Here is a 25,712-nt window from a genome sequence, read left to right on the forward strand (position 1 = left end):
GTGGATTTCTGTTGTCTTAAGCCACCCAGTCCTTTGGTGCGGCCGCCCTGGGAAACTGAGGCACCCACCAGACTCCCTTACGAGGTCGCAGCTGCCACTCCAGAGCCTCGAGTGCTGGCAGATCACCATCCGAGCCTCTGCTGCCCAGCAGAACTGCCCTTACCAAAAGGGGAGCCCCCCAGCCAGGAAGGTTAGGCCCTGCCAGCTGGAGAGAGCCTGCCGCCTGGGCCTGCTCTCAGGGGCAGCGGGGTGCAAAAGACCAGCCCCTGCCTTGAGACGGGGCTGACCTACTGGTGCAGTGAAAGCGCCAGGACCCCCGTGGCACTGGGCTGGAGCTGGGCTCCAGCGGGGACCACGTCCTGGCTCGTTCCCTCTCTTCTGAGAAGGTACGCCAGTCCATCATACTCAGAACCCCTGCCTCAGGCTCTGCTTCCAGACTCAGCTGGAGTCTCGGGGAACCCAAATAGAGATATCACACACACACACACACACACACACACACACACACACACGCAAACATCTCTGACAGAAACATACATGCACGTCTAACATAAATACATCGAATATGTAAATCCATGTGTATACATATACGTGGTTAATGCTAAAGGCACCCATATACTTATCCAACATGAATACACACACATAGAGAAACACACACTCCAGCCGTACCGTTCAAAGGCCCTGCGTAAATAATCCAGGCCACCTCCACTCGAGATTCCGATCTTCCCTCCTGCCTGGTCTGCCCCACTCCATCCTGCTGCAGGTGGCTCAGGGGGCCCTCAAACCCAGGCCCAGATTCTGCTCTGAGGAGCCCTCCGAAGCTAACAAACCAAAGAAACCCCCGCCTGGTGACATTTTCACCGTGGTGTTAAATTCCGTCGGGCTAGATTTCGGATTTCACACATGCCCGCATGCTAGTTAACTTGACCTCCAGAAGCCAGCTGTGTTGCCAGGAGCCAGAGCTGGTGTGAGAGAAGCCCTCTGGCCCTGAGGTGCACCCCCCCTCGGTCTGCCCCGCACTGGGGTGGGGGAAGGAGGCTCCCGGAGACAGAGCTCCTCCCGTCAGCCCTGCTCAGAGCGCCGAGTGCAGGGTGGTCCCGACCCAGCGCGCCGAAGTCTTCCCCCTCTTCGGTGTCCTACTTGGGCTGAATGACTGTGTTCCCAGCATGGCGATCCCCTGGCCCCTGTTGGAAATGGACTTCCCTGAGGTTGCGTATTTAGCCCGTCACTCGGGATGGACAGAAGTTAGAAAGGGACAGAGCGGTGAAGTATTCTTGTATTAGCCAGATGGGACCAAATAACGCCTGGGTAGCTCCTAGGTGCCAAGAGCTTTGTATCTGTTAACTCGGAAGGTCCCTCTGGGAGTTGTTACAGGTGGGGGGTGGGGGGTTGGGGGGGGGTCCCGTCCCGTTACAATCAGGAAGCACTCCTGCGTCGGCACGTCAGCATTTCCTCTGCGTGTGCGTGCGCGCCCCCGTGTGCGCGTGCGTGCACTTCTGCACGTGTGGGGAGCGCTGTGTGCGTGTTGGCTGCGATCGTTACGGAAGGTTACCACAAGTCAGTCCAGCTCACCCAGCGGGTTTCAATCCCAGCTCTCGCCCCTGTGGGGCTCTGCCCCCACTTCCCGTGGCCCTTACAACCTGGGAGGTCATTTGCTTCCTTCTAGTCGAGTGTGAATCAACTCCGTGCACCCGCTATGGTCCTGTCCTCACAGCAGGAGTATCCATAAGTCACGGGTCTGAGGAGTTGGCTACTCATTCTCCCACGAAACATTAGGGAAATAACTTGAAATAAATAACGTGCCCTCGTCAGACCTGAACGTCTCCCCACGCACCCCCAGGGACAGGAAATGTCACTCCTACATCATCTAGTGGTTTGGGAAGGGAGTGGCCAAGTGACTGTCATCTGGCACGTTCTGTGATGGGCAGGACCACCTTATGAATAGTGTCTACAGTGGGGCTTCTTTGACATGATCTGATTTCCTCTGCACAGCAGCTGGGAGAGGCGGGTACTACGAGACTCCTTTGTAAAATCACCTCGGTGGACCCCATCTCAGTGACCCTGGGGCCAGAACAGTCCACCATCATGTCGGACGGTCCCTGGCATGGCCGTGTGTCTGGTCATCACTGCCTCTGCCCAGTATGTGGCCACCGAGCCCCCAAGTCATGGTGACAATTGAAACCCCCCCCCCCCACACACACACACACATTTTCAAATGCCCTCAGGTAGGGAAGGGCCCAGAGGCTTAACCCCACGTGTTTCCAATCCTCTCCAGCCCTTTTCCCTACGAGACGCCCTCCCGGGAAGCGTGCCTGTGCCAGAGAGCTGTAGAGACCCCAGCCTCAGACCTTGCAGCGAGTGGGAGGGAAACGGTGCAAATGGGACTTGGGGCCTTTTCCATTCTATCTCCCATGGTAACGGAGGCAGGGCTGCCCCGAAGCTGGCAAAGCTTCGGCTTGAGTCGTTCATGCCCCCAACCCCCTCCGAGTGGCGGCGTCTTGTGGCTACAGGTCACAGGTAGGAAGCCTTTTAGTGTCAGCGTGGCCAGGGCGTCGCCTAAAGAGATCGCAACGGGGGACCCCAGGTCTCTGGGGCTCACGTAATGTGTTGTCATTTATTTCTTCATCTAAAAAAAAAAAAAAAAAACACCTTCCATCCCGATTTTTGTATCTGTGTGCTTCGTATTCCTCTTCTTAAGGGGGACCCCAAATTGCACTAAGGTTGGCCCACAAATCCTGGACCCGTCCCTAAAATCCACCCCAGCCCGTGGGATGTCAGAGTGCTTGGTGCAAAGGCGCCTGCCCTTGTAGCAGATTCACATGCTCAGCCTCCTCCCCCTGCTTTCCAGCCTCTGGACTACGAGATCTCCGCCTTTCACACCCTGCTGATCAAAGTGGAAAACGAGGACCCGCTGGTACCCGACGTCTCCTACGGCCCCAGCTCCACGGCCACCGTCCACATCACTGTCCTGGATGTCAACGAGGGTCCGGTTTTCTACCCGGACCCCATGATGGTGACCAGGCAGGAGAACATCTCTGTGGGCAGCGTGCTCCTGACCGTGAATGCCACGGACCCAGATTCCCTGCAACATCAAACCATCAGGTGGGTGAGCGGCTCCCTAACCGGAGGGCGGAGGCAGGCAGGAGTTGCGTTTCTTTTCCGGATGCAGGCCTGGCTGTCCGGAGCAAACTAGCCTTACGGTAAATATGTTGGTGATCTGGGCGAGTGGGAGGCACAGGGCACGCTGAAGAGCTCCTGGCCGATCGCGTCAGGACGAGGCTGACTCTCTAGGGATGCTGCCTCCACACCTGATGCCGGGGAGGAGGGTGGCCTCCGGACAGTGTTCCCAAATGGCCAGAGGGGTCTGCCAGTGCCAAGCACAGGCTCTGAAAAAAAGAAAAGGGAGCCACCGCGTCTGGCCCCCCCTGCATCTCAGACACTCGACCCATCGTCTCGCCACCATGACTCTGGAAGTCAGCTCTGGCTGACTCCACATACAGATAAGGGTATTGCGAATTCAGAGAGGTTCAGTACCTAGCCCGAGGCTGCCCAGCCTAGTAGCAGAGGAATCAGACTAGAAACAGGACGGTCTGCAAAGTCCGTGCTCTCTGCTCAGTGCCGTGGACTCGGAAGCGTCAGAGCGGGGGGAGCAGACGTTGCGGGTACTTAGAAAGGGAACGATGGGGTTAGGTTTCCGACAGATAAATGGCAAGCCAAACAAACAACAACAAAAAATCGTCTTCAAAATTTCCGTCTTCGTTTCTTGAGCTCTGTCCGGTGCTTAGAAAGAAGGTGTTGTCGGGACAAGATTTAATTAAATGATCGTGACTTAGGGCACTAGGCTTGACCGGCTGCTCTCGTTGGTACCGTGTTTCGCGGCAAGCTGAAATCGACATGCAGGTCCAAACGCCCGCTCGTCTCCGCACAAGAAAGGTATTAATCTTTCTTTTCCAAAACCTAATCTTCTTCTCGTAGGAGGAACAGATAATCAAGTATTAGATGCACTTCTAATAAACACGTGTCGTATCTTCCTGATTTGAAACACCTGGAAACGTGTCCCGGTCTCCACACAGCCACTTTACCGCGGAGCGAGCTGGCAGACGCGCGGCTCACGTTCGTTTCCGATCCCAAAAGGGGATTTATTTTCACAACAAAACTTTCTGAAATGCGAGATGAACTAGATAAAGGTGCGAACTGTACCAAATCCTGTAATAACGTGACTCGGAAATTGCCCTCTTTTTTCTCTCTCTTTCTCCTTTTCCTGCTGGGTACCTGGCAGAGGAAAGATGCAATTTAAATATCAAAGAGAAAGCTTTCCTTAAGTCCTTAGGTGGGGAAACCGGTAGCTTAACAGGCAAATGTACAAATTCAGGATGTCTTTAGGGAAGCTTTCCTGTCACTATGTATTTCTACAGCAGGAGCAGAAGAGGGGACTCTGGGTGGGGGAGAGAGCGAACTTCCACGGGCTTGATGTTCCTGAACCCAGGGCTCTGCCCTTGCTGCGTGACTTGGGATGTTGCCCGTCTTGAAAGTGGTAACTTGGTGGGGGTGGGGGGACAGATGCGGTGACAGACAGAGAGCTGGGTCTGTCCAGGTTCTTTGTTTGAGACCAGCTCTGGCTGACTTAGGCAAAAGGAGGAATCTGCTGGTGGAGGGCTTATTGAACATGTTTAGAACCAGGCCCGAGGGGCCCCTGGGTGGCTCAGTCGTTAAGCATCCTACCTCGGCTCAGGTCATGATCTCGCGGTTCATGGGTTCGAGCCCCACCATGGGGCTCTGTGCGGAACAGCTTGGAGCCTGGCACCTGCTTCGGATTCTGTGTCTCCCTCTCTCTCTGCCCCTCCCCCACTAGTACTCTGTCTCTGTCTCTGTCTCAAAAATAAATAAACATTAAAAAAAAAAAACAGGCCTGAGATAGCACAGGAACTCGGGCATTGCAGAGTCTCTAGGGGATGGGAAATGATGGGTTGGCACAGCCCGACCTCACAGGGAGAATGAACTACCTTCCGCCATTTCCCACGGCCTGTGCCCCTCACCCGCAGGGGCTCACGTGCTGGGGGGCGGGGGGATGTTGCCTGAGCTGCAGTCAGGAGCCTCCCGACTCAGGGCACCTGACGGTCCACGGAGATGATGCTCTCACATGCGGGTAGCTGACAGGGAGGGAGGAAGGAGGTCCCATCCTGTGGATGGAACATGGAACTGGGAAGGTGGGCCAGACCCCAGAGAGCAGGTCCAGCAGATGGAGGGAGGGACGGGATTGTGGTCTGCAGAGGGAGGGGGTACTGGCAAGAGCCACGCCCCTGAGACGTATCAAGACCAGGGTACGAGCCACTGGAACAGGGTACAGGCGTCCCCCGTTCTACCACGGGCGGGACGTCAGTGGAGAAAGCCGTGTGTTGATCACTGGAGGGGAGGCTCGAGGGAAAACGCACAAGTTTGGAATGCTCTGAAGAGCTTCATGTTTCTACTGTCCGTCACTACAGATATGACCCATGTCATGAGTTGCCAGGACCGTCCTCGGAGTGGCCTAGCCCAAGGCGGCCTCAATTGATGGGGACGCGGGGACTCAGCATGAGAACGCAGGTGCTCAGAGCATGTCCTTTTTGCATCTTTTGGCTCTGCTGTCCCCCGCAGTCGGCCACATCCTCAGCCACGTCTGTAGGGAGACGAGCAATGCCGGTCCTCGGCCCCAGCGGCATGCTTCCCAATCGAAAGTTCGAGCCCAGGGCCAGGCTTGGGTCTCACAGAGCCCAGTTGGACGCACGGCCCATCTCTGAGCCCCACAGAACAGCAGGGGGGTAGAGTGTCCCCACCGTGGGCCCCAGGTCCCATCACGACCACCAAAGGAGTTCAGGGGGCTCTTCCCAGGAGATGAGAACGGATGCTGTGTCATCAGGACCCACAGAGTCACTGTGACCAAGTCCAATTTTTGAGTCCCCTCAGGAAATACCACTGAGGTGTCTCTCTGTGGCTGGTTTGCCTAAGAGTTCTAGCATTTACAAATTGAGCTGAGCAGTGTCCGGAGAAACCCCTCTTCCAGCCTTGAAGCAAAGTAAATGTGTGTGTGTGTGTGTGTGTGTGTGTGTGTGTGTGTGTGTGTGTGTCTCACACGCTTCTCTCTCTGGCCAGACTCCTCACACACATCCCTTCCTGCTGGGGCCACACGGTGGCCCAGAAGTGCCCCCCGTTTCTCAGCCTGGCACTGACCGGGCCCCCCTGCTGCTGGCTCTGAGCTCATCCAAGGCACAGACACCCGTGTCACTGACAGGTTGAGCCATTGTCACAGGAACCTTTTGGGAGAGGAGGTCTGTTAATTACTTGCTGGCCTTGATCCGACACACTGAGAAGCACTGTCCCTGAGGGGCTGTGTGTGCAGGGGGTGAGGAGGGCGGCAGGGCGGGGCCAGCCAGGCTGGGACCCAGGTCTCTGACGACCCGTGCTTGGCTGCCCAAAATTCTCCAAAAGGCACGGTGACCTTGTGAGCGGTCCTGTTATTGTTGTCTTAGTGATGCTTTGGGGAGCAGGCATGGGAAGAGGGAGGGAACCCTTCATCCCAAAGAGCGCTCTGAGTTCAGATGACAGAGGTGCGCATAAGATGCTGTCCCAGCCGTCCTGCCCCGGAGGGTGTCCATCCTGTCAGAACCACTGCCTTGAGTTCTGCCACCATGCAGGTCGTGGCAGGTGCCCCTGTCTGTGTGTGTGACTCTGTGTTTGTCCATGTAGCTTTCTCTCTGTGTCCCTCTCTGTTTGTGCCTGCCTCCCTTGGTATATCCTTTGCTCTGTCTGTCCCTTCCTCGTCTCCCTCTCTGTGTCTCTGCCTCCCTCTCCCTGGCACCCACCCCATCACTGCCTCTCTGTCTCTCTCATCCGCTCCCCGCTGTCTGGTGTTCTGCCCCGTCCCCTTCCTCCCCGCTCTCCTCCTCCCCCCTCCTCCCTCCCCCTCCTCCTCCTTTCTCTGCCTCTCCCTGCCACCACTTGGTGAACCTCTATCATTACTGCATTCCCAGATGCTCTGTGACCCCGCCCCAAAAACCCTACTTTCGTCTCAAGTGACTCACCAGGCACTGGGAGCCTTGACAGGCACGTGGCCTCTTCCCTGAGGGCAGGCTCCCTCGCCCTCAAAGCAGGACACCTCCTCCCCACCCCCAGCCCCCACAGAACTTAGGAACTTCTAACTAATTCCCGTCCTGGCTGGCATCCCATCTCCCATGATGCAAGGCGTGTCTCGTCTCGGCCCCACGTTGGTAATGCTGGCCCCCGCTAGGGACGCTTTCATCACACCAGGGAGCAGTAAAGTCTGTGAAAGGCGCCTTGATCTCTGAGAAGCCGGCAACGCTAAAGACAGGAGGTGTCCAGGCATCAGAGTGAATACTCTCACTAAAAAGCCCGAGTTATTAAGACTTGTTAAAAAGCCCGTCGCATTGCGCTCTTAGCCAAATCAAAATGGACATCAGTGGGCTGGTGACAGATGAAATTCTTCTTTTTAATGACTTGTATCTTCTTATCCTTATTATAAAGTTAAGATAGTTCATGGAGGAGACTTTTGAAAAGGCAGTTAAGAATAAGGAAGATGATAAAGAATCCGTAATAGCTCCTATAATACCCTCTTAACAACTTGGGTATAGCTCCCTCAGTCACGTGTGAGGGGGCTTCCGCTTTTATTACCGGAATTGGCTCTCATCACCCGTCCTGTTCTGGAACCTTCTGTGCCTCCTTCCCAGTATATGGCGAAGAGCTTTTCCATGTCAAGACACAGCCATTATTATTAATTGCTTGATAGTATTCCCTTATTCTATTACATGAATGTTCTCATTTATTCATTCATCTCCTTGTTACTGGATATTTAGAGTGTTTCCAGTTGCATGCAATCATTTTTCTAAAAAGGTCAGTGGCCATGCTTATAGCTAAATTGTCTAATGCATCATTAATTTCCTGAAGAATTTTTCGAAGGCTCTTCGAGCCAAAGGATGCGTATTGTTAATGCCTTTTGTCATCTAAAAACTTACTTGTTTTTTATACCGAAATTTATATTGTCCCTTATGATTTGAATCGATGTCATGATTAGAAAGCTCCTCTGCTCCCAGGTCGTGTCGATACTGACGTGTTCTGAAACAGAGCCCCTCTCTCCCCACCACCCTGGCCCCCTCCAGACAACGCTCCTGCCTTCTGGGGGAACCCCGTCTCCACGTCCGTGAGACAGGAGCCAGACATTTCTCCGTGACATTTTGGGGTCTCTAATGAGGAGCAGGCTTGTGCAACAGAAACTATTGGCTAATTACTGTCAGAAGGAGCAGCTCAATGATGATTATGCTAATATGGGAATGGCTGCCCGACGTTCTCCAGCAGCGACGTGAATAGCAGGGACTAATCCCGGCATCCTGTCTGTTGATTTGGCTGCTCTGGGGACGCAAGCAGCAGCCCGATCCTCTCGAAGGGCTTGAGAGGACTTATTTCACTGTGTTGCATAATCAAGGGATTTCTGCTGAGGCGACCAAGTAGCAATTCCAATTCTGAACATCTTTCAGACAGAGCTCATCCTGTCCAGGGGCTGCGGTAAACCACTCTGCAGCAGGGACTTTTGCCTACACACTGAATATATGAGATGTGTGTGGAGGAGAAATGTTGTCCCCACCGATGTGAAATGACCTATCGCTGCTCAACATGTGTTTGGAAAGGATCATTCATCCAGGGAGCTCTGTGAGGGTGTGTTGAGCGGCACCGTATCTGTGAGGATTAAGTCTCGCTGAAGACAATAGGAAAATTCAAAATGACAGTGGCTCAGAGAAGATAGAAGTCTATTTTCTTTTTCTCACCTAAGTCCAGAGTAGCCATGGCAGTGTGCAGGGTGTGGATGGCAGTTCCTCAAAGGTGTCAGGGGCCCAGGATCCTTCCTGCTCACCATTCGACCATCTCCAGGTTGGCGTCCCCTTCCTCGTGGACTGTGAGGGTTGCTAGTGCACCAGCTTTTGCATCTGCGTTCCAGACAGTGAGATGGGAGAAAGGGAAAGAAGGGAGTCTCCTGTCTTTGAAGGAGATTTCCTGGAAGTCAGCCCCATTTCTGTTTAAATCTCAATGGCCAAGATTAGTCACGTGACCACACCTAAGTGCAGGGGACACGAGGACATGGGGTCATTTAGCTGGAAAGAACCCAGCTTTGGAGACTGGGATTCTTTAGGAAAGAAGAAAAGAAGCGTGGACAGCATGAGGTAGCTGACATTTCTACCGCGAGCATCTTTGAATATTGAAACTTCCTACATAATAAAAAAAAAAAAAAACCACAGGATAAACTGAATTATTTTTTAATTTCTTTTGTAATGTTTACTTTTGAGAGAGAGACAGAGCCTGAGTGGGGGAGGAGTCGAGAGGGAGGGAGACACAGAACCCGAAGCAGGCTCCGGGCTCTGAGCTGTCAGCCCAGAACCCACCGTGGGGCTCCAACTCACGAACCATGAGATCGTGACCTGAGCTGAGGTCGGACGCTTAACCCACTGAGCTACCCAGGCGCCCTCAGGGTAAACTTTAAAAGTTATCACGTGCCACGATACTAGATTTTTACGCAGTCGACATAATAGATAAGCGTGTTGTGAAAAACAACTGTTTGATAAAAGCACAAGGATTAAAGCTAGTCTTTCGTTCGTTCATTTATTCATTCACTGCGTTTGCTTAACGGTATTCATTAAGAGCCCAGTGGGGCCCTGACGCTTCTAGCTGTCATGTGTTCACTCGTGCAAGAAACGGTCTCTGCCTGCAGCCTCTGGGGAACTTGCAGTCGTGAGAGCAAGAGCATGTCCTCCCTGGGAAAGAAGGAAGGGGGCAGAAGGGCAAGGAAGGCAGAAGATCAATGGTTTCCTGGGGAAGCAAGAACCAGCAGTCCCTAGCTGGGGAGAAGGAGCTTCCGAGCATCACTGTGGTCTCGCTTGTCAACAGATTCCTGAATTCCCCAGAAAGCCCGCTACCCCCCTGCCTCCATGCAGGTCTCCGTCTCCTGGGAGTTGGGTGCCAGCCCCAACTGGCAGAGATGTCCACCATCCACCCCCCTGCCCCCTGAGACACGTGCTTGGGAACGATGGTACCGGTACTAAAACGCCTAGCGTTGTTCTCTAAAAGTTCACCCAAAGCACCGCCACCAAAGCCATTTAGTTCCTACAACCCTGTCAATGAGACCTTTCTCATCTCCCTTGTTGCTGATAGGGAAAGCGGAGCCTCTGAGCCCCCCTCTGTGGGGGGAGAGCGGGCAGAGGTGTGCGGAGGCCTGCTGAGAGCCCCGGGGGGCTTTGCTGGCACCCACCGAGCCCAGAGAGGCGGCCCTGACTTCGCGACTGCACTCCCCGGGCTCTCTAGACCTTCAGCACCATCTTTCTAGAGCTTTACTGTCATCCCCGCCCTAATCCCCCAACGTCTCCAGTACCATTACAGAATTAAGCCCTGCAGGCCCAGCACCTGGACCTTCAGATTCTCCAGGGACCTGCCAAGGTGCCAGGGACCTGAACATCTAGCCTGTTGTCTCCACGATTTGAAAAGAAGGCAACAACGCTGAAATTAACGAATACCGAGCGCCGAGAGCATCGCGACAACCTTTTCAAATTTACGATCGGCGAACCCGTCTTTACCTTTGCAGGCCGTCTGTAGAGCCCCTCTCGCAGGAATGTCTGAGCGTGCACTAGAGAAACCATAGGGGATTGTAGATGAGACTATTCCCGGTCGCCAAATAAGGCGAAAAGCAAAAGCAGAAACGTCTTTTCAAACGTTCTACAGGAAGAAAATGTATTTGCAGGGTGGGTACATTCCAGGGTATTTGGTAAGACTTGGGCTGAGGCCACCACAGGCAGAGAAGATTCTTCGAAGCTGGAAATTTTTGAGATGGTCGCCGCCCGGCCAGGGCCAGGCAGATGGGCGAGCTCGGTAAACAGGCACAGATTGGTGGCAGCCGGGTTGCAGCTCTCTGTGCATAAACATGTTTGTGCATAAGCAGGCGTCATTTATCGGTATTATTATTGTTATTCACCTTCCGATATCGACAAATGCCCACCACCCATGACAGCATCTGCACGTGGCCTTGTTTTATTTTTTTTTTTAATTTTTTTTTCAACGTTTTTTATTTATTTTTGGGACAGAGAGAGACAGAGCATGAACGGGCGAGGGGCAGAGAGAGAGGGAGACACAGAATCGGAAACAGGCTCCAGGCTCCGAGCCATCAGCCCAGAGCCCGACGCGGGGCTCGAACTCACGGACCGCGAGATCGTGACCTGGCTGAAGTCAGATGCTTAACCGACTGCGCCACCCAGGCGCCCCCAAAAAAAAAACAGATTTCAAAACCAGATTTAAGAGTTTCATTTGGGGTGACTCCCACCTGTTAAATTTTAATCAGAAGTTAAAGGCTAAATAATAACAATTCTACCTGGGGAAATTAACCGAACAGCCTCCCTCTAGTAAAATGTATTATTAACGCTTCATCTTAATTAAATATGGCTACTGACCTCGATAGCAGGATTTGGAGTGAGGTCCTTTCTGTTTTGTTTTGTTTAATGAATGATTCTTTTCTCGAGTCAACAAACACAGAGCTTGAAATGTAAATGAATTGTTTACAGTGGCGCCTTTGTAGTTTTTAATTAAAGGGTTGTTCTTCCATTGGAAGTTTATGGTGGCAATACATTTTATTGCCTACTCCGCTGTAGAGTTTTTAATTATTTATGTAAATGTATTAGCACAGCTGACTCTTATTTTCAGTGGTCAGATTTTGTGTTATGAAGATGCCAATGGAAAACAAGGCCTAATAAATTAAACAACCGAAGTTTTAAAGATTTAACATCTTCCGCGGCTAAAAATAGAATTCTGGCTTTTATCATGATCCAGGGGTGGAAGGTTTTCATTATTAACCTCAATTAGAGGCACTCGATTCAGTTGACATGAAAAGAGCTGACCATTTGGATAAACAATGGAAAAGTCATTTTACAACCCAGCCGCCTTTTTAACATCCGTCTACACGGGTTGTTCTAAATCTGCCACGGGCCAGACTTTCATTACTGAAAGCATGGTTTTGAATTGGTTATATTTGAATACAATTATGATGGTCATCCTTGCCTGCCTGAGAAATTAATTCTCATAGCCAGCATACAAAATATTGACAAACGCTAATATGGTTTCTTGCCCACTGTTTTCTAAGCTGTTAAATCTGCTTAGCTGGGTGTTTTGTTGTTGTTGTTGTTTTCATTTTAATAAAGGCGTTTGCAATAGACCAGCGTTGCTGCAGACGCTCCCCATATCATATTGAGAAAGCCATACGTCTCAGGATGGCAAGAGAAGTCAGCCGGATGGACAGGAGCAGGCTTATTTTATGAGTGCACTTTGTCAATCACCAACACCAGGCAGCCCCCGAACACATCTAGGGGGGGTCTCGTGAAGGGCTCATCACGACCTTAGTACTAACGCAGGTAAATAACCGTAGACAGCGAGCCACGTAGCTAATTCAAGAAGCGTGTTTCAACAGCAGCTCCCAGTTTGCATTTTCAAGTGATGAGGCTCTAAACTGTCGTCCTCCCACATAGTTTAATTCAGGGGGTTCCTTGTGTATCCTAACAGCGAGTTTCAGGAGAAGATCAGACCTCGTAGAGCCGGCTCGGAACAGCCTCGCATGCCTGTGCGGAGTGGGGCCTCTGGATCTGGACTAGGGTTGGGCTGGGATAAGCCAGCTCGTCAATCGTTGAATCATTCATTCATTCCGCAGGTGTCTGACGAGCACTTAGGACACGCCGGCCCTTTTCTAGGCACTGGGGACACAGCAGCAACGCAAACAGTTAAAGAGATGTGTCGTCATGAAGATTATAGGCCAATGGCAGAGGGGGAGAGGAAGCAAACAAGAAAACAAATGAGCAAAATGAATAGCATAGTAGTGGGCGGTCAGTGCAAAGAAAGAAAAAAGGCAGAGAAAGAAGTGAAGGTCTGAAAGTCTAGATTCCAGGGAAGGACTCGCCGATGAACTGAAGGAAACAGGGGTGAGCCATGCACGTATCTGCGGAAGAGTGGTCCAAGCCAGGGGCAGGGGGGACGACAAGTGCAAAGGCCCTGAGGCAGGATGTGCGGAGGTATGAGATACAGGGGGTGAGGTATCACTGGGTCTGGTGCAGAGTGGGTGAGGTGGGGAGAGGAGGTCAGAGGTGCACAGGGGTAAAGCTTTTACTGTGAATTAGACAGGAAGTTAAGCCGCGGTGGTTTTAGAGAAGAGTAAGTGGGGAGGGGTGGTGGGGAAGGAGACGGCAAAGACCAGTGGGGAGGGTCCTGCAATGAGCCAGGTAGGTGAGACGTGGCACGGCTTTGGACTTCGCGTTGGCGGTATGTGCCGTGAGAAGCAGGCCTTACTGAATGTGTCCGGAAGGTGATGGCAGTCGGGATGTGCGGACCAACCACGTGTGTGAGACAGAGATACACACACACACACACACACACACACACACACACACACACAGATGCCCAGGTTTTTGTCCTAAACAACTGGAAGATGGGGTGGATGGTTATGAAGCAGACAGGCTCACTAGGGAAGGGACTCGGAGGAGGTGTCAGAAACTCAGTTTTTTTTGTCTGTTTACTATTCATTTATTTTTGAGAGAGAGAGAGAGACAGAGCGTGCGTGGGGGAGGGGCAGAGAGAGAGGGAGACAGAGCCTGAAGCAGGTTCCAGGCTCTGAGCTGTCAGCACAGAGCCTGACACGGCACCCGAAATCACGAACCGTGAGATCGTGACCTGAGCCGAAGTCGGCCACGTAACCGACTGAGCCACCCAGGCGCCCCAGGAACTCGGTTTTGAGGGTACTGAGTTTAAGGCAGAGACAGGGAGCAGGGATGAACGGCAGGCAGGGTCTGGGCTAGACAGAAAAGTCTGGGTGTCGTCCACGTCCACATGAAATTTAAACGCCCGAGTCTTTGAGATTCCCCCAGAGGTGAGGAGGCCCGGGGTGGCCCTGCCTGGCATGTTCTACATGAGGCCTGCCTCCTGAGAATAAGTGAGCCAGCCGCAGTTAAACACAACAGGTGCTCTTGCCCAGGCAGCCAGACCTCAGAGCAGCACAACCAGCGTCTACACAGGCACCACTTTCTGGACCCAGGATGGAGTGGACACTCAGCCAGCGGCCGATGAGCCTGGCTCTGCCCGTCTCCTTCCCTCCGGCCACCGGCAAGTGGTGCCCTCTGCCCGGGTCCGGTCCTCCGCCGCGGTCACCCTAAGTTCGCCGGTTTCTTACAGCCGCGCTGATGTGCTCGCGGTCATGACAGAGTAGCTGGCATTTACTTTGTCCCAGACTCTGTTCTCTGTGGCTTCATATGCTCGGTCACATGTAACTTCCCAACAACCCTGTAAAGAGGGTGCCTCGGTTACCCCTCTTCAGAGGTGAGGACGGTGAGGCTCAGCGAGATTCAGGAACACCCCCAGAGGCACACGGATTCCCACGCAGGAGCTCTGGCTGTGGGACATACCTCGCACCTTCCTGCTCCTCTGCCCCCAGACCAGACTCTCGCTGGAGAAGCTCAGCCCTCGGTGTGCATTTGCCAAAAACCTCAGCAGCCTTGCTCTGTCAGACTCCACTTCTCAGAACAACCCTGCACATTCTGTTTCTGATTTTTGCTGATGGCCCCGAAATCGATGACACCCACCAGTGCCGAACACCCCACTGAGACCCTCTGCTGCCCAGATGGCTGGGGTGGGGAGGCGGCCCAGGCAGGGCTGCGCGGGTAGAAGTGGCCGAAAGCCCTCAGGGTTTCGTGCGTGCGGGCACCTTCTCGCCACCATCATCCGGCGGGGACGCCTCCGTCCCTGGGTTTCCCTGTTTCCTGTGCTTCCTGCTCGTACGGCTGCCTTCCCAAGAGCAAGGCTCCATCATCACATCACTTTCGATGCTGCCAGCCTTTACTGGAAGAGGTTAGACAATCACAAAGGTGAAACGTGTTTTCCCAACGCGTGCAGGGCAAACAGACGTTGACTTCTCGCTCCATTGGAGAATCAGTCTTGTCTCCAGGGGCTGCCCCAGAGGGCCCCCCGGGTCTCACGTGGCTTTGCCAGTCCGGTGCCCTGAGTTCAAATCCCCACCCATCCGCTTCCAGGTGTGTAACCTCGGGCAGACATCCAGTTCCTCCAGCCTCAGTTTCCTCTCTTATAAAGTGGGGGCAGTAATGTCTGGGCTGCAGGGTCACTGTGGAGGGTAAAGCAGATAATTCAGGAGAAGCGCTTGAAGCACAGAGCCTGGCACATAGTAGGCACTCAATGAACCGATTATCATTCTTGGCCAAGAGTTTAAATGTAGCCATTCTCTAAAGGAGGCTCTTCAAGAATGAGAAGGATGTTTTCCCACAATCCGTGGTTTCCACGCGTTGAAAACTTATAATAAGCAAGTCTGCGGAAACACTTACTAGGGTTATTTGTGGAAATTCGTCACAGCTCCCAGGAACGATGGCACATCCACAGCCAGGCCAGGGTGTCTCACTGCTAAAAGCCTCACCATGATGGCAGTCTCCTCCTCATTCCCGGGGAATTGAAGGTAGCAGAAAGAAGTTTCCGAAGGCTCAGTCTCGTCATCTGCCGTTTGCTTGTCTGCAAGCAGTTCTCAGAGATGACGGGGCACGTGGACGCGTGGTGAGCGATTATTAAACACACGGTGCAAACAACTGACTTTTGAAGGTTTGCAGCTTGGCTTTTCGGGGGACAGGTATGCTCGATCTTGCCATCTTTCTAGAGCATACGTGTAACGGTCCTATTTTCTGCTAGTACTAATGGTTCCTGGTTCGGGTATCAGGATTAAATTGATCCGTAGTTTAAGATGCTCTGCAAAGCGTATGATGCCATGCACATAACACCGTGACTAGGAGAGACTGTCACCCAGGCAAGCTGAGGACCCGGTCGAATGTCTGAAGGGAGATGAAACAAAGGAGACTTAACAGTGAGTAGGAGAGGGCGTTACGCTTCAGGACCTCCGATTGGTGACTTCTGGTGCAGGGTCTGTCGGGATCCGTGGTTGCAAGCCGCAGAAACCAGCATCAGCTACATTACGTGGAATAAAGCGAGAATTGACGAGATTGATCTGGGGAGTCACAGAAGGGCCGGGAGACCAGAGGAGAAGCTGGGAAAAAATGAGTGGTCACCAAATGGAACCAGAGAGGGGAGACGATTGAGGCTGCTGCAGTCTAACTCAGCCTGGCACTTGAGCACTTGAGTTAGACCTCCCAGGGCAAGAGCATGATGCCGCCAACCCCCCCCCCACACACACACACACACATACACACACACGGAGAGCATCAGATTGGCTGGAGCTGACCCACTCCCACTGTATCCAGGAAAGAATGGGAGCTCGACCACGACCACCCACGACCACCCAAAACAGGGGTCTGCCCAGAGAGGAGGCCGGGGTGCTGTGAGGAATCAAAAATATGGTGAACAGCCCAAATGACAGATATCCATCCACACACCCTTCCCGTGAATCTGAGTTTTCCCGCCATGCCCCAGATGATCCATGCTGGGCACTCGGGCCACGGCTGTCCCCAGACGCACGATGTGAGGGACACACGCTGGCACACGGAGTAATTGCTCTGAGAGTCTCTGTCTCAGAAGGAGCCCGAGCCCTGGACGGGAGCAGGGGTGTGGCTCCGGAGGGCTGTGCAGCCCAGGGCCGCTGGAACAGGGGGCAGTGAGCGACGCATTCCCCTGGGGAGGACACTTTTAGGGAGCACCAGAAAACTCAGCCATCAAGACAGTCTTTTAATGCAATTTTTTTATGTCAAAATTAACACAAAAATTCATGTTAAACAAAATATGACTTCTGTAAGTAAAGTAGGATCGATGTTGCTGATTTTCTTCCACCTCTGATATGACCGGGCACAGAAGGGGAAGGCTCCTTGGGGCCCACTTCACCTGTAAATTTAAAGGGTGGGATCGGGGCGCAGAACCCTCCTCACCCATGGAAATCCATAGCTGGGCTCAAAAGGAAAGCAAGAGAAACCTGTGGGTCAATAAATAATGTTTAAAACGATTCAGGAAAAGGAATAAAGGAGTAGGAACTATGAATGAAAATAAAGCAGAATGACATAGGAAAGGCAAATGTGAAAAGCAACTAAACACAGCATCTGTAGATGTGATGGTGCGATATCTCGTTCCCACGCTGGGCACCCCGGAAGTGGGTGTGGCTCCCCCCATCCTACAGAGGAACAGAGGTACCCAGATATGCTCAGGGTTGAAAAGTTAGTGAGTGGAAGGGATGGAAGTCAAATTCACATATGCTTATGCCCAAGAGTTTTTTAACAAGGAAAGTATTTCTTTTGTTTTGCAAGAGGAGAAATCATCATTTAAAAACAACAAAAAACGCACCGAGGAGACCTACAGCCTCCTTCAGATCGCATAGAATGATTCTCAAATTCTCTTCTGAGTGGGATTTTTATTTCACGAGCTAAGCTGAGGGTCAGGGTTCAGAGGGTCAGTTTTGTCTCTATTCTGCGCTTGAATTCTTTGTGTCTGGGGTTTCTTTTAAAACGTGTAGAGACGGGAGGACCAGAGGGGCCAGCAGAGGGAGAAGTGAAAAAAATGGCTCTTATGGCCCCGGCTGGCGTCCTTCTGAGCGTCCTTTATGGGACACCCACAAATGAGCTGTCCTCTGGAAATGGAGGTGAGCTGTTCTCCCAGGAGCCACCCAAGAGCAATGACAGGCCAGTGATTCCTGTCAGATGCTTCACCCTTGCTGTCTAAAAATTAAACATCTCTGGGACTCCTGGCTGGCTCAGTCAGTTAAGCATCCGACTTCGGCTCAGGTCACGATCTCGTGGTTCGTGGGTTCAAGCCCCGCATCGGGCTTTGTGCTGACAGCTCGGAGCCTGGAGCCTGCTTCGGATTCTCTGTCCTCCTCTCTCTCTGCCCCTCCCCTGTTCATGCTCTGTCTCTCTCTCTCTCTCTCTCTCTCTCTCTCTCTTCCTCAAAAATAAATACACATTAAAAAAATTTTTTTTCATGAATAAAAATCTTAAATAAAAATTAAACATCTCTGGCTCACCGAGTAAATATTTCACAAATACTTACATCGATTGTCCGGTCACTAGGGAGATGCATCTACTAATGTGAGCAAGTGTATCTTCAGTCTCTGCGTTTCCTGCAACTGCTCTGAGCACTTTGGTCTAAGCCACATCCCCATTCACCTGGACGGTGATCCCTGGCCCGAGCCGGCCTTCTCATCGTGCTGTGTCCACACTGTATCCTTCTGCGGCCGGCCTTGCTCTGCACCGGCTTCTCCCTCTCTCCTGGCCATCTCTGCTCCCACCGCGTGGCCTTCCCCGCCTGTCTTCTCCGCTCAGGAACTGTGCAGAAATCATTCTCTCTGCCTTGGATCACACCGACCCTCATTATGCACACGTGCTGTGTTTGCAAATTCGACAAGCTAAGGTTGATTTGTAGCCCCAACACACTTGCCGTATCTTCGCGGTCCCTGGCAGAGATGTGCGTGGAACAGTGGTACATCTGAGCCGCCCGACACGCACCTTCCCAGCCGAGGTCCAAAGAGGGGACGCTCGGCCTTCTTCCTTCAGCTGTCATGCAGTGACCAGGCATGCTTTCGAGGTCTATTTGGTGCCACGGTTTTTTTTGCATTTTGGGGCTTTGGGTGGTGATTTTGCCATCTGAAGTGGCCCCGGCGCAGTGCTGTCTGGTGTCGGTAACAGCGAGAAGCTGGGAGGGGCCTTATGGAGAAAATAATGTGTTGGATGAGTTCCTTCAGGCCTGAGTTCTAGGGCTGCTGGCCATGCATTTAATGTTAATGACCGACAGTGCGTGTTAAATACGGTGTCTTTCGACAGAAACACACATAAAATAAGGCGATGTAATGATTACTTGACAAAAACGTGACCACAGTCTCGCAGGAGCCCAGGAGCAGTGGCTGGTGTCACTAATTCAGCACTCAGAGTGCCTAGACCGCGGCCATGGAGAACGGCTAGGATGGACAGCTTGCCCATATGTTTGCTGCCTGTCTTCCCTCTCCCTGGGCTACAAGCCCCATGGAGGCAGGGGCCACATGAGTCTTGACACATAATGGGCAATCCATAAATTTTTGTTGAATTGATGAATAAATTGGAAATAAGCCATGATTTTCGAAGCCAGTTTTTCCTCAGGCTTTAGACTGTAGTGAGTCCTGTTCCGGGGTTCACAGTTAACCCCTCTTGGCAAAGTCTACAAAGGGATTGCCATCAGGGTCTGACTCTAACAAACAGTGTGAGTGAACGCTAATTCACTGTTTTTGCTCAACTATTACGCGATGCTCTGCTTTGGGCCTCCCCTCTGGGCTTCAGAAGATAAAAGTGGAGGCTCCCCCCGCCTCTCCCAGTGCCCCTGGACAGGCACTGAGGCTCTGCTGAACCTCTTGGAGGCCACCTTGGGTGGTGATGGTGCCACCCAGCTGTTCAGGGTGCCGCGGCCATGGAAGGCTCACGAGAGGCCACAAGTATCTGTAGCGTGGTCCCTCCTGGGGAGAGGCTACCCTGACAAGCCATGTGACTCCTCCCTGGACCGAGAAGTTACTCCCAGGAAGACTGTTACCCCAAACGAGCCCATTAGTTTGGAACACTGAGAGCTGGTTTGCTAACGAGCAGGCTCGTTGCTTCCTTCACAGCTTCTGTGAGTGCGGGAGTCTGAAAACTTCCCATCCAGGGTCAGATGATGAGTGGAGGCTTCGTGGGCCCCACGTTCTGTCGCAACTACTCGACTCGGCTGTTACAATGCGAAAGCCGCCACTCGGACCGATAGGCGTGGCTGTGTTCCAGTAAAACTTTATTCACGCAAGCAGTCGGAGGGCTGGATTTGCCCTGTGGACCACGGTTTGCCAGTCCCTTCAGTAGGTTCCTTCCCATGCGATGGGGTCTAGAGTGTTCTACTCTGCACCGTAAGCCCTTTGAGGAAGGACTGAGTCACGTGCACTTTTCTCTCCACAACATCTGGCACGGTGCCCGCCCCATAGCAAGCCATCAACCAACCCTTGCTAAACACGTGACTTCTAGGACACGGCCCCCCAAACTCAGGTGTCCTGAGACACGCCAAGCAGGTGCGAGGGAATCTGAGGCCCAGTGACATTCCATCTGTCTTCATCCTGCGTCCTGTTGTCGATACTCAAAACAGAAGCAGTTGTTTTTCTGACAGTAAATCAAAACAATACTCCTGTGTTCGTTCAACAAACAGCCAGTGAACGTGGGGGCAGCATCCAGATGTCAGCTGGGATCCGCCTGCCCTTGAGACTTGAGTAAACTCGTGACAAATCCTGATTCCGTGCCCCGGAGCAGACCAAAGGCTTCCCCAAGATTCACGCCGATTCCGGAGGGCTGGAGAAAGAGGCCCCGCCTCTCGAGCTCGGGTTCCGCTCTGACAAGTCAGCTCCATTTCTCGCTGCCTCGCTGTCCTGAACGTGCCAGGCTGCCGTGTTCCACGTCCACGTTGCCCTTTCCCTCACTCCTTTCGGGCACACGAGCCCATGCGCGTGTGCGCTCACCGTGACCATCAGAATCTGAGAATGTCTGGAGGTGGGAGGGGGAGGCAGTTACATGACCTCAGATGGCTTCAACCTGCGCCCCCGTGGCCCTCAACTGCAGATTCTTCTCCCCACCCCTTGCCTCTGTGTGTTTCGCAGGACACGGCAGCCTCAGAAGCTCCCCCAAGCTCAGCACAGATGGTGACTCCTCTCCGGTCTCCAACCTCCCCTCTCAGGCCCCCACTTTTTTGTAACAGCTTCGTAGAGGTGCGGCTGACGTGCCATGAACTGCTCATACTTCTAAGTGGATAATTTGCTGGGGCGCCTGCGTGGCTCCGTTGGTTGAGCGTCTGACTCTTGATGTCGGCTCAGGTCGTGATCCCAGGGTCATGGGACTGAGCCCTGCGTCGGGCTCCACGCTGAGCTTGGAGCCTGCTTGAGATTCTCTCTCTCTTTCCCTCCGCCCCTCTCCCCTGCCCATGAAACTATCACCCTGTCAGGGAGTGTACTCCCAGAAGGGCCCCTTTGTCACCCTCCCTCCTGCCCCTCTCCCCGCCTCCCCGCATCCTCCGGAGAATCACGAATCACTCTGGGTCACTCTGGATGAGTGCACATTTTCTAGAGTTTGACGTGAATTGGGTCATGGAGTACACACTCGTTGTCTGGCTTCTTTCGCTCAGCACAACGATTTGGGGGTTCGTCCGTGCCGTGAAATTACCAGGAAGGACAGACATGCAGCCAAACCCAGGGGTGCCTTCTGGAGGGGGGGAAGGAGACTGAGGGTTGGAGCAAGTCCCCCTCTACTTCTTCGGTCTGCAGGTTTTTAGAATAGTCTCCTATTTCCTTTTTTGGTTATTTTAAATGCCTTTTAATGAGCAAATGCATGCTCATTGTAGAAAAATTAAAGAACACAGAGCAGAATGAAGCAGCGAATTACAAGTCACCTTGAATCCCACTGCCCAGATACGGCCACTGTCATATTTCACTGTGTCACAGGGGCACGTTTTGCTTCATTTTGTGTAATGAAACAGGCCATGGGAACCGCGCTCAGCGTCCTGGGGACCTGACTTGTGTTTACTTTTTTTAAGAGGTACTAATCTTTGATTAACAAGGATGAATGTAACATTTAAGAGGAATCTAATTGCACCTCTTCTCCTTCTCAACAAAACGACACTATTCCCCACCAAGTGTGGAGTCAAGACGGAGGATGTATGGCTGTGAGCTGGGGAATTATAGGGCACATTTTTCATGTCACTGTCTAGACAGTCGTGTGAGCGCTCCAACAGAGAGGTACCCCCGGCTGCAGGTTGCATCCCCAACTGAAGCCAGGCTTGATAATAACTCACTTTGTCATTACTTAATTCTGTGATGGCTGCGGTTACTCAGCCAGAATGGAAAGGCTCCGTGGCTGGAAAGATGAGGCCCTCGGTGTCAGGATGTCTAGGGACAGAAACAGCAAGGGGGACGGGTGAGCGGGACCGAGGGGCAGCCGCATAAAGGAGTCTGATGATGGACGCGACGCTTGGAGACATTTATTTTCCAAAGGACATATTCGTATGTTTCGTTCATCGGCTTGTTCGGTCGACACGCGTCCAGGGAGGGCCTCTTGGGAGCCACCAGAGAGGCCACCACCAGGCTCAGGACAAGCCCCACGTCCAGGTGTTCTCCCCACAAAGCGCACAGCAGGCTTTGAGGGGCCATGTGTTTAAGCTAACGCTAGCCTGTCCGGGCCCCTGCGTGGATTCACCAGCATCCAGTGGCTCTCACATATATCACATTCTCCTATGTGTATGTGCTCAGATGGGCGCCCTGAGTGCCACCCGTCACCCCCACCCCCGGCCGCTCCCTCAGGACCCGCCAGACCTCTCCACGGTCAAGCCCATCAGCTGCCCAGCGCCCCCCTCCCCCGCCCCTGTGTGGGGTGCTAGGTGTTCCGTGACTCTTCTCTGTGCCTATGCTCAAGTGGCTTCCCAGCATCTCCCTTCAGGTGACTCCCACGTAACAGGCTGTGGCTGAACCCTGCTTGGACACAGGCAGTCAGAGTCGTGCTTTGGAGGGAGGGATCTGATGCCCAGATCTGCCTCCAACAGCTGTGGGACTTTGGGCGAAGTGCCGAGCCTCTCCCGGCCTCATTCTCTCCGGACGCAAGAGGGGATAGTACCTAGAGTCACGGAAGGATTAAATAGGCTGGTCTGGCAAAGCTGTCGGGACAACATCTGGAAAGTAGTAGGAACCGGCACATATTCGCTATGACTGTAATCCTTCAGGGACCCCTGCGAACAAAGCCTCGCCCTCGGATCCTTCCCCCCACACACACAGCCCCCAACCCAATGGGGGCTTCACCTCCTTGCATAACTTAGCATGACTTTCAGCACGCACACACACACACAGTTACAGTTGTCAGCGAGACTCCTGGCCAGGGTAAGGAATACTAGGTGCCCTAAGAGATGACCCCCCGGTCTCAACAGCTTAACATGGAAAATGTGATCCCTCCCTCACATCTTGCCAGTGATGGGGTTGGGGGGGGGGCAGATGGCTCTGCTTCAGGCATCATTCAAGGACCCCAGGCTCCCGTGTGTTGGGAGACTGCCCCTTTAACGTGGGGCCCACAGGGTCTGCGTGGTCGCTGTGCACAGAGAAGGAGGAGCATCTGAAAGGGGCTTTGTGGCCAGATCCAGCAGTGACATGATCACAAGTCCCCAACCTGACCACAGGGGAAGGTGAGAAACGCAGCCTACCCTGTAGTCCCAGATGGCAAATCACATCGTCTCTGCCACAGAGAGCTTCTCACCTCCCCGCTTGGCCAGAGACGCTCGAGGGCAAACCATGTGTCGTGGGCCTTTCACCCAGTGTTTGCTAAGTCTTAAGAATTAACTCTGGGCTGATGGGGAGGCACCACGGAGAGGCTTTCTAAGCAGGGAGGATGGGAGGGGCGCAGGTGCAGAGAGGCAGAGAGGAACCCGGCCCCTTCCGGGAATATATTCAACGGCAGCACTGCCCTGGGCAACACATGTTACTGAATTAAAGCAGCTCGCCGCGACATTAGTGTGGGACGCATGTGGAGCTCAGGGCAGGGATGAGGGGCGGCTCATGAGCGCAGAGCCCGTGACCTTCTGAACAAAGGGCAGCGTTTCCCAGCCTGTGTCTCCGGGATTCCAATGACGAGGCTGCTAAGAGCTTTCCTCCCCGCCTCACCCACCCCTTTGCCAGGTGCCTGCCACAAGAAAACACACTGATTTTAATTTTTTTTTAATGTTTTTATTTATTTTTGAGACAGAGAGAGACAGAGCATGAGCAGGGGAGGGGCAGAGAGAGGGAGACACAGAATCCGAGGCAGGCTCCAGGCTCCGAGCCGTCAGCACAGAGCCCGACGCGGGGCTCAAACTCATGAACCGCAAGATGGTGACCTGAGCCGAAGTCGGACGTTCAACCAACTGAGCCACCCAGGCGCCCCAAAAAATGCACAGATTTTAAGCGTAGTGATTTTAAAACCGAGTTAAGGCAAGGAAGGCAGATTGGTCCGCGCTTACGAAAGACGTGTCGCGTTATGTGTCTGCCTTTTTCCCAACAGTCATGCTCTCTGAGACCAGTAATTCCATTCCTGGGAATTTATCTCGAAGAAATCATCAGAAATGGTGTCAGTCTTAGGGACGAGGAAGCAGAGATTTGCATGCAGAGGCCTTTCCTGGAGCCTTATTTCTGGCAGCAGAAAGTTGGGAAACAGGCCGAGTGCCCCACAACAGGAGGCTTCGTGAATAAATCCTGGGCCAGCCATATGATGGTCTAATATGCAGTCACTGGGGTACCTGAGTGGCTCAGTCGGTTGATCTCACAGTCCGCGGGTTCAAGCCCCGCGTCGGTCTCTGTGCTCACAGCTCGGAGCCTGGAGCCTGCTTCGGATTCTGTGTCTCCCTCTCTCGCTGCTCCTCCCCTGCTCACATGCTGTCTGTCTCTCTCTCTCAAAAATAAATAAAGATTAACATGCAGTCATTAAAACTGTGTTTTCTAAGACTGTCGAAGCCAGGGGAAACTGCTCCTGAGATAAAGTAAAGCGGAAAATATAGAGCATCAAAGTTGGCAACCTGTGTGATCCCGATCCCACATAGAGAAACTCCTGCATAAAATGCCCCCACCAGACTGGGAGCGATTCTCTCAGGCTCCTGGAAATATTGACGATTTTCCGTTCTTTTCTTCACACTCTCTTTTATATTGTCAAGTTTTCTATGCTGAACACGTCGCTTTGATAAACAGAAAAAAAAATTTTTTTTTTCAAAACACAAAAAACAAGGATGCTGTAGGCAAACTACCCTTTCCGTCTGCAGACTCACCCAGCGGCGCTGTGTTCCTGTTGTCTGGCGTTGACAAGGGCTCGAATGCCGGCCTAGACCACCAGGCCCTGTGCCCGTAATGGGAGCAAACTAGCAATTGCCTCCCGGGACACCTCCCGCTCAGCTGTCACAGCATCCATTCGGCTGCACACAACACTCCATCGAGATAACCCTGCAGACAGCAGGAGGAATGAAAAAGGCTTATTCCTCTGTAAGTCCCATAAAGACATTTCTTGGCATCGAAAAAAACGGCAAGGACCCTCCACCCCGATTTCGCTAACCTGGGTTGTGGTGCAGAAGCGTTCCAGGCAGGGGGCTGGAAACCACTGCCTCTTCAGCCGCAGCCGTGATCTCCAGGGAGGTCTGGAGAGTAAAACCGCCTTGAGTGAGTGAACGGAGAGATGTGTGTTTTGAACGTTTCCTCTTAGGTGGCGTTTTAATCTGCCGTCGTTATGTTGTTAAGACAACCAATATAATAAGCAAAATTAGCAACGATTACCCCAAAAGGCACAATAAAACGCACTGTCGTTCTGGCCGTGAGGTCAGAATATGAACACTCGGGTCGTTCTTCAAATCTCAACAGAGCATATGCTGCTGGGCCCCTGCAGGAGACTCATTCTGCGACCCAGCCCACCGCACCCCCTGCCAGTCGGGGCCCCAACGCGGGGCACTGCATGGTTTTCCCCTCGGTGCGTTTCCAGGGATTACACACTCCTTCCCTGGCAATTACACACTGGCTGTTCTCAGAACTGAATTTAAGCTCCGTTAGAAAACTGTTGAAAGCCCTCGGGGCTCATTTTTCACCAGATTGAAATCTGTAATGTTACTGTAATAGCAAAAAAAAAAAAAAAAAAAAAAAATCTTCCGAAGTTCAATTGGAATTTTTTTCTATTAACTCAGTAATAAGGGCC

The 25,712-nt window shown here is 52.7% G+C and overlaps 1 protein-coding gene across 1 annotated transcript in view; it reads left to right on the forward strand.

The window, feature by feature from the left end:
- The window catches only part of CDH13 (cadherin 13), a 1,034,159-nt gene that overhangs the window by 936,217 nt on the left and 72,230 nt on the right, over positions 1 to 25,712 (forward strand). The window contains exon 10 of the mRNA XM_043599762.1: positions 2,849 to 3,102. Within this exon, the coding sequence (XP_043455697.1) occupies positions 2,849 to 3,102 (254 nt within the window). The remainder of the gene's footprint in view (positions 1 to 2,848; positions 3,103 to 25,712) is intronic.

The sequence above is a fragment of the Prionailurus bengalensis genome, chromosome E2, assembly GCF_016509475.1.
Source record: "Prionailurus bengalensis isolate Pbe53 chromosome E2, Fcat_Pben_1.1_paternal_pri, whole genome shotgun sequence".
Taxonomy (NCBI): domain Eukaryota; kingdom Metazoa; phylum Chordata; class Mammalia; order Carnivora; family Felidae; genus Prionailurus; species Prionailurus bengalensis.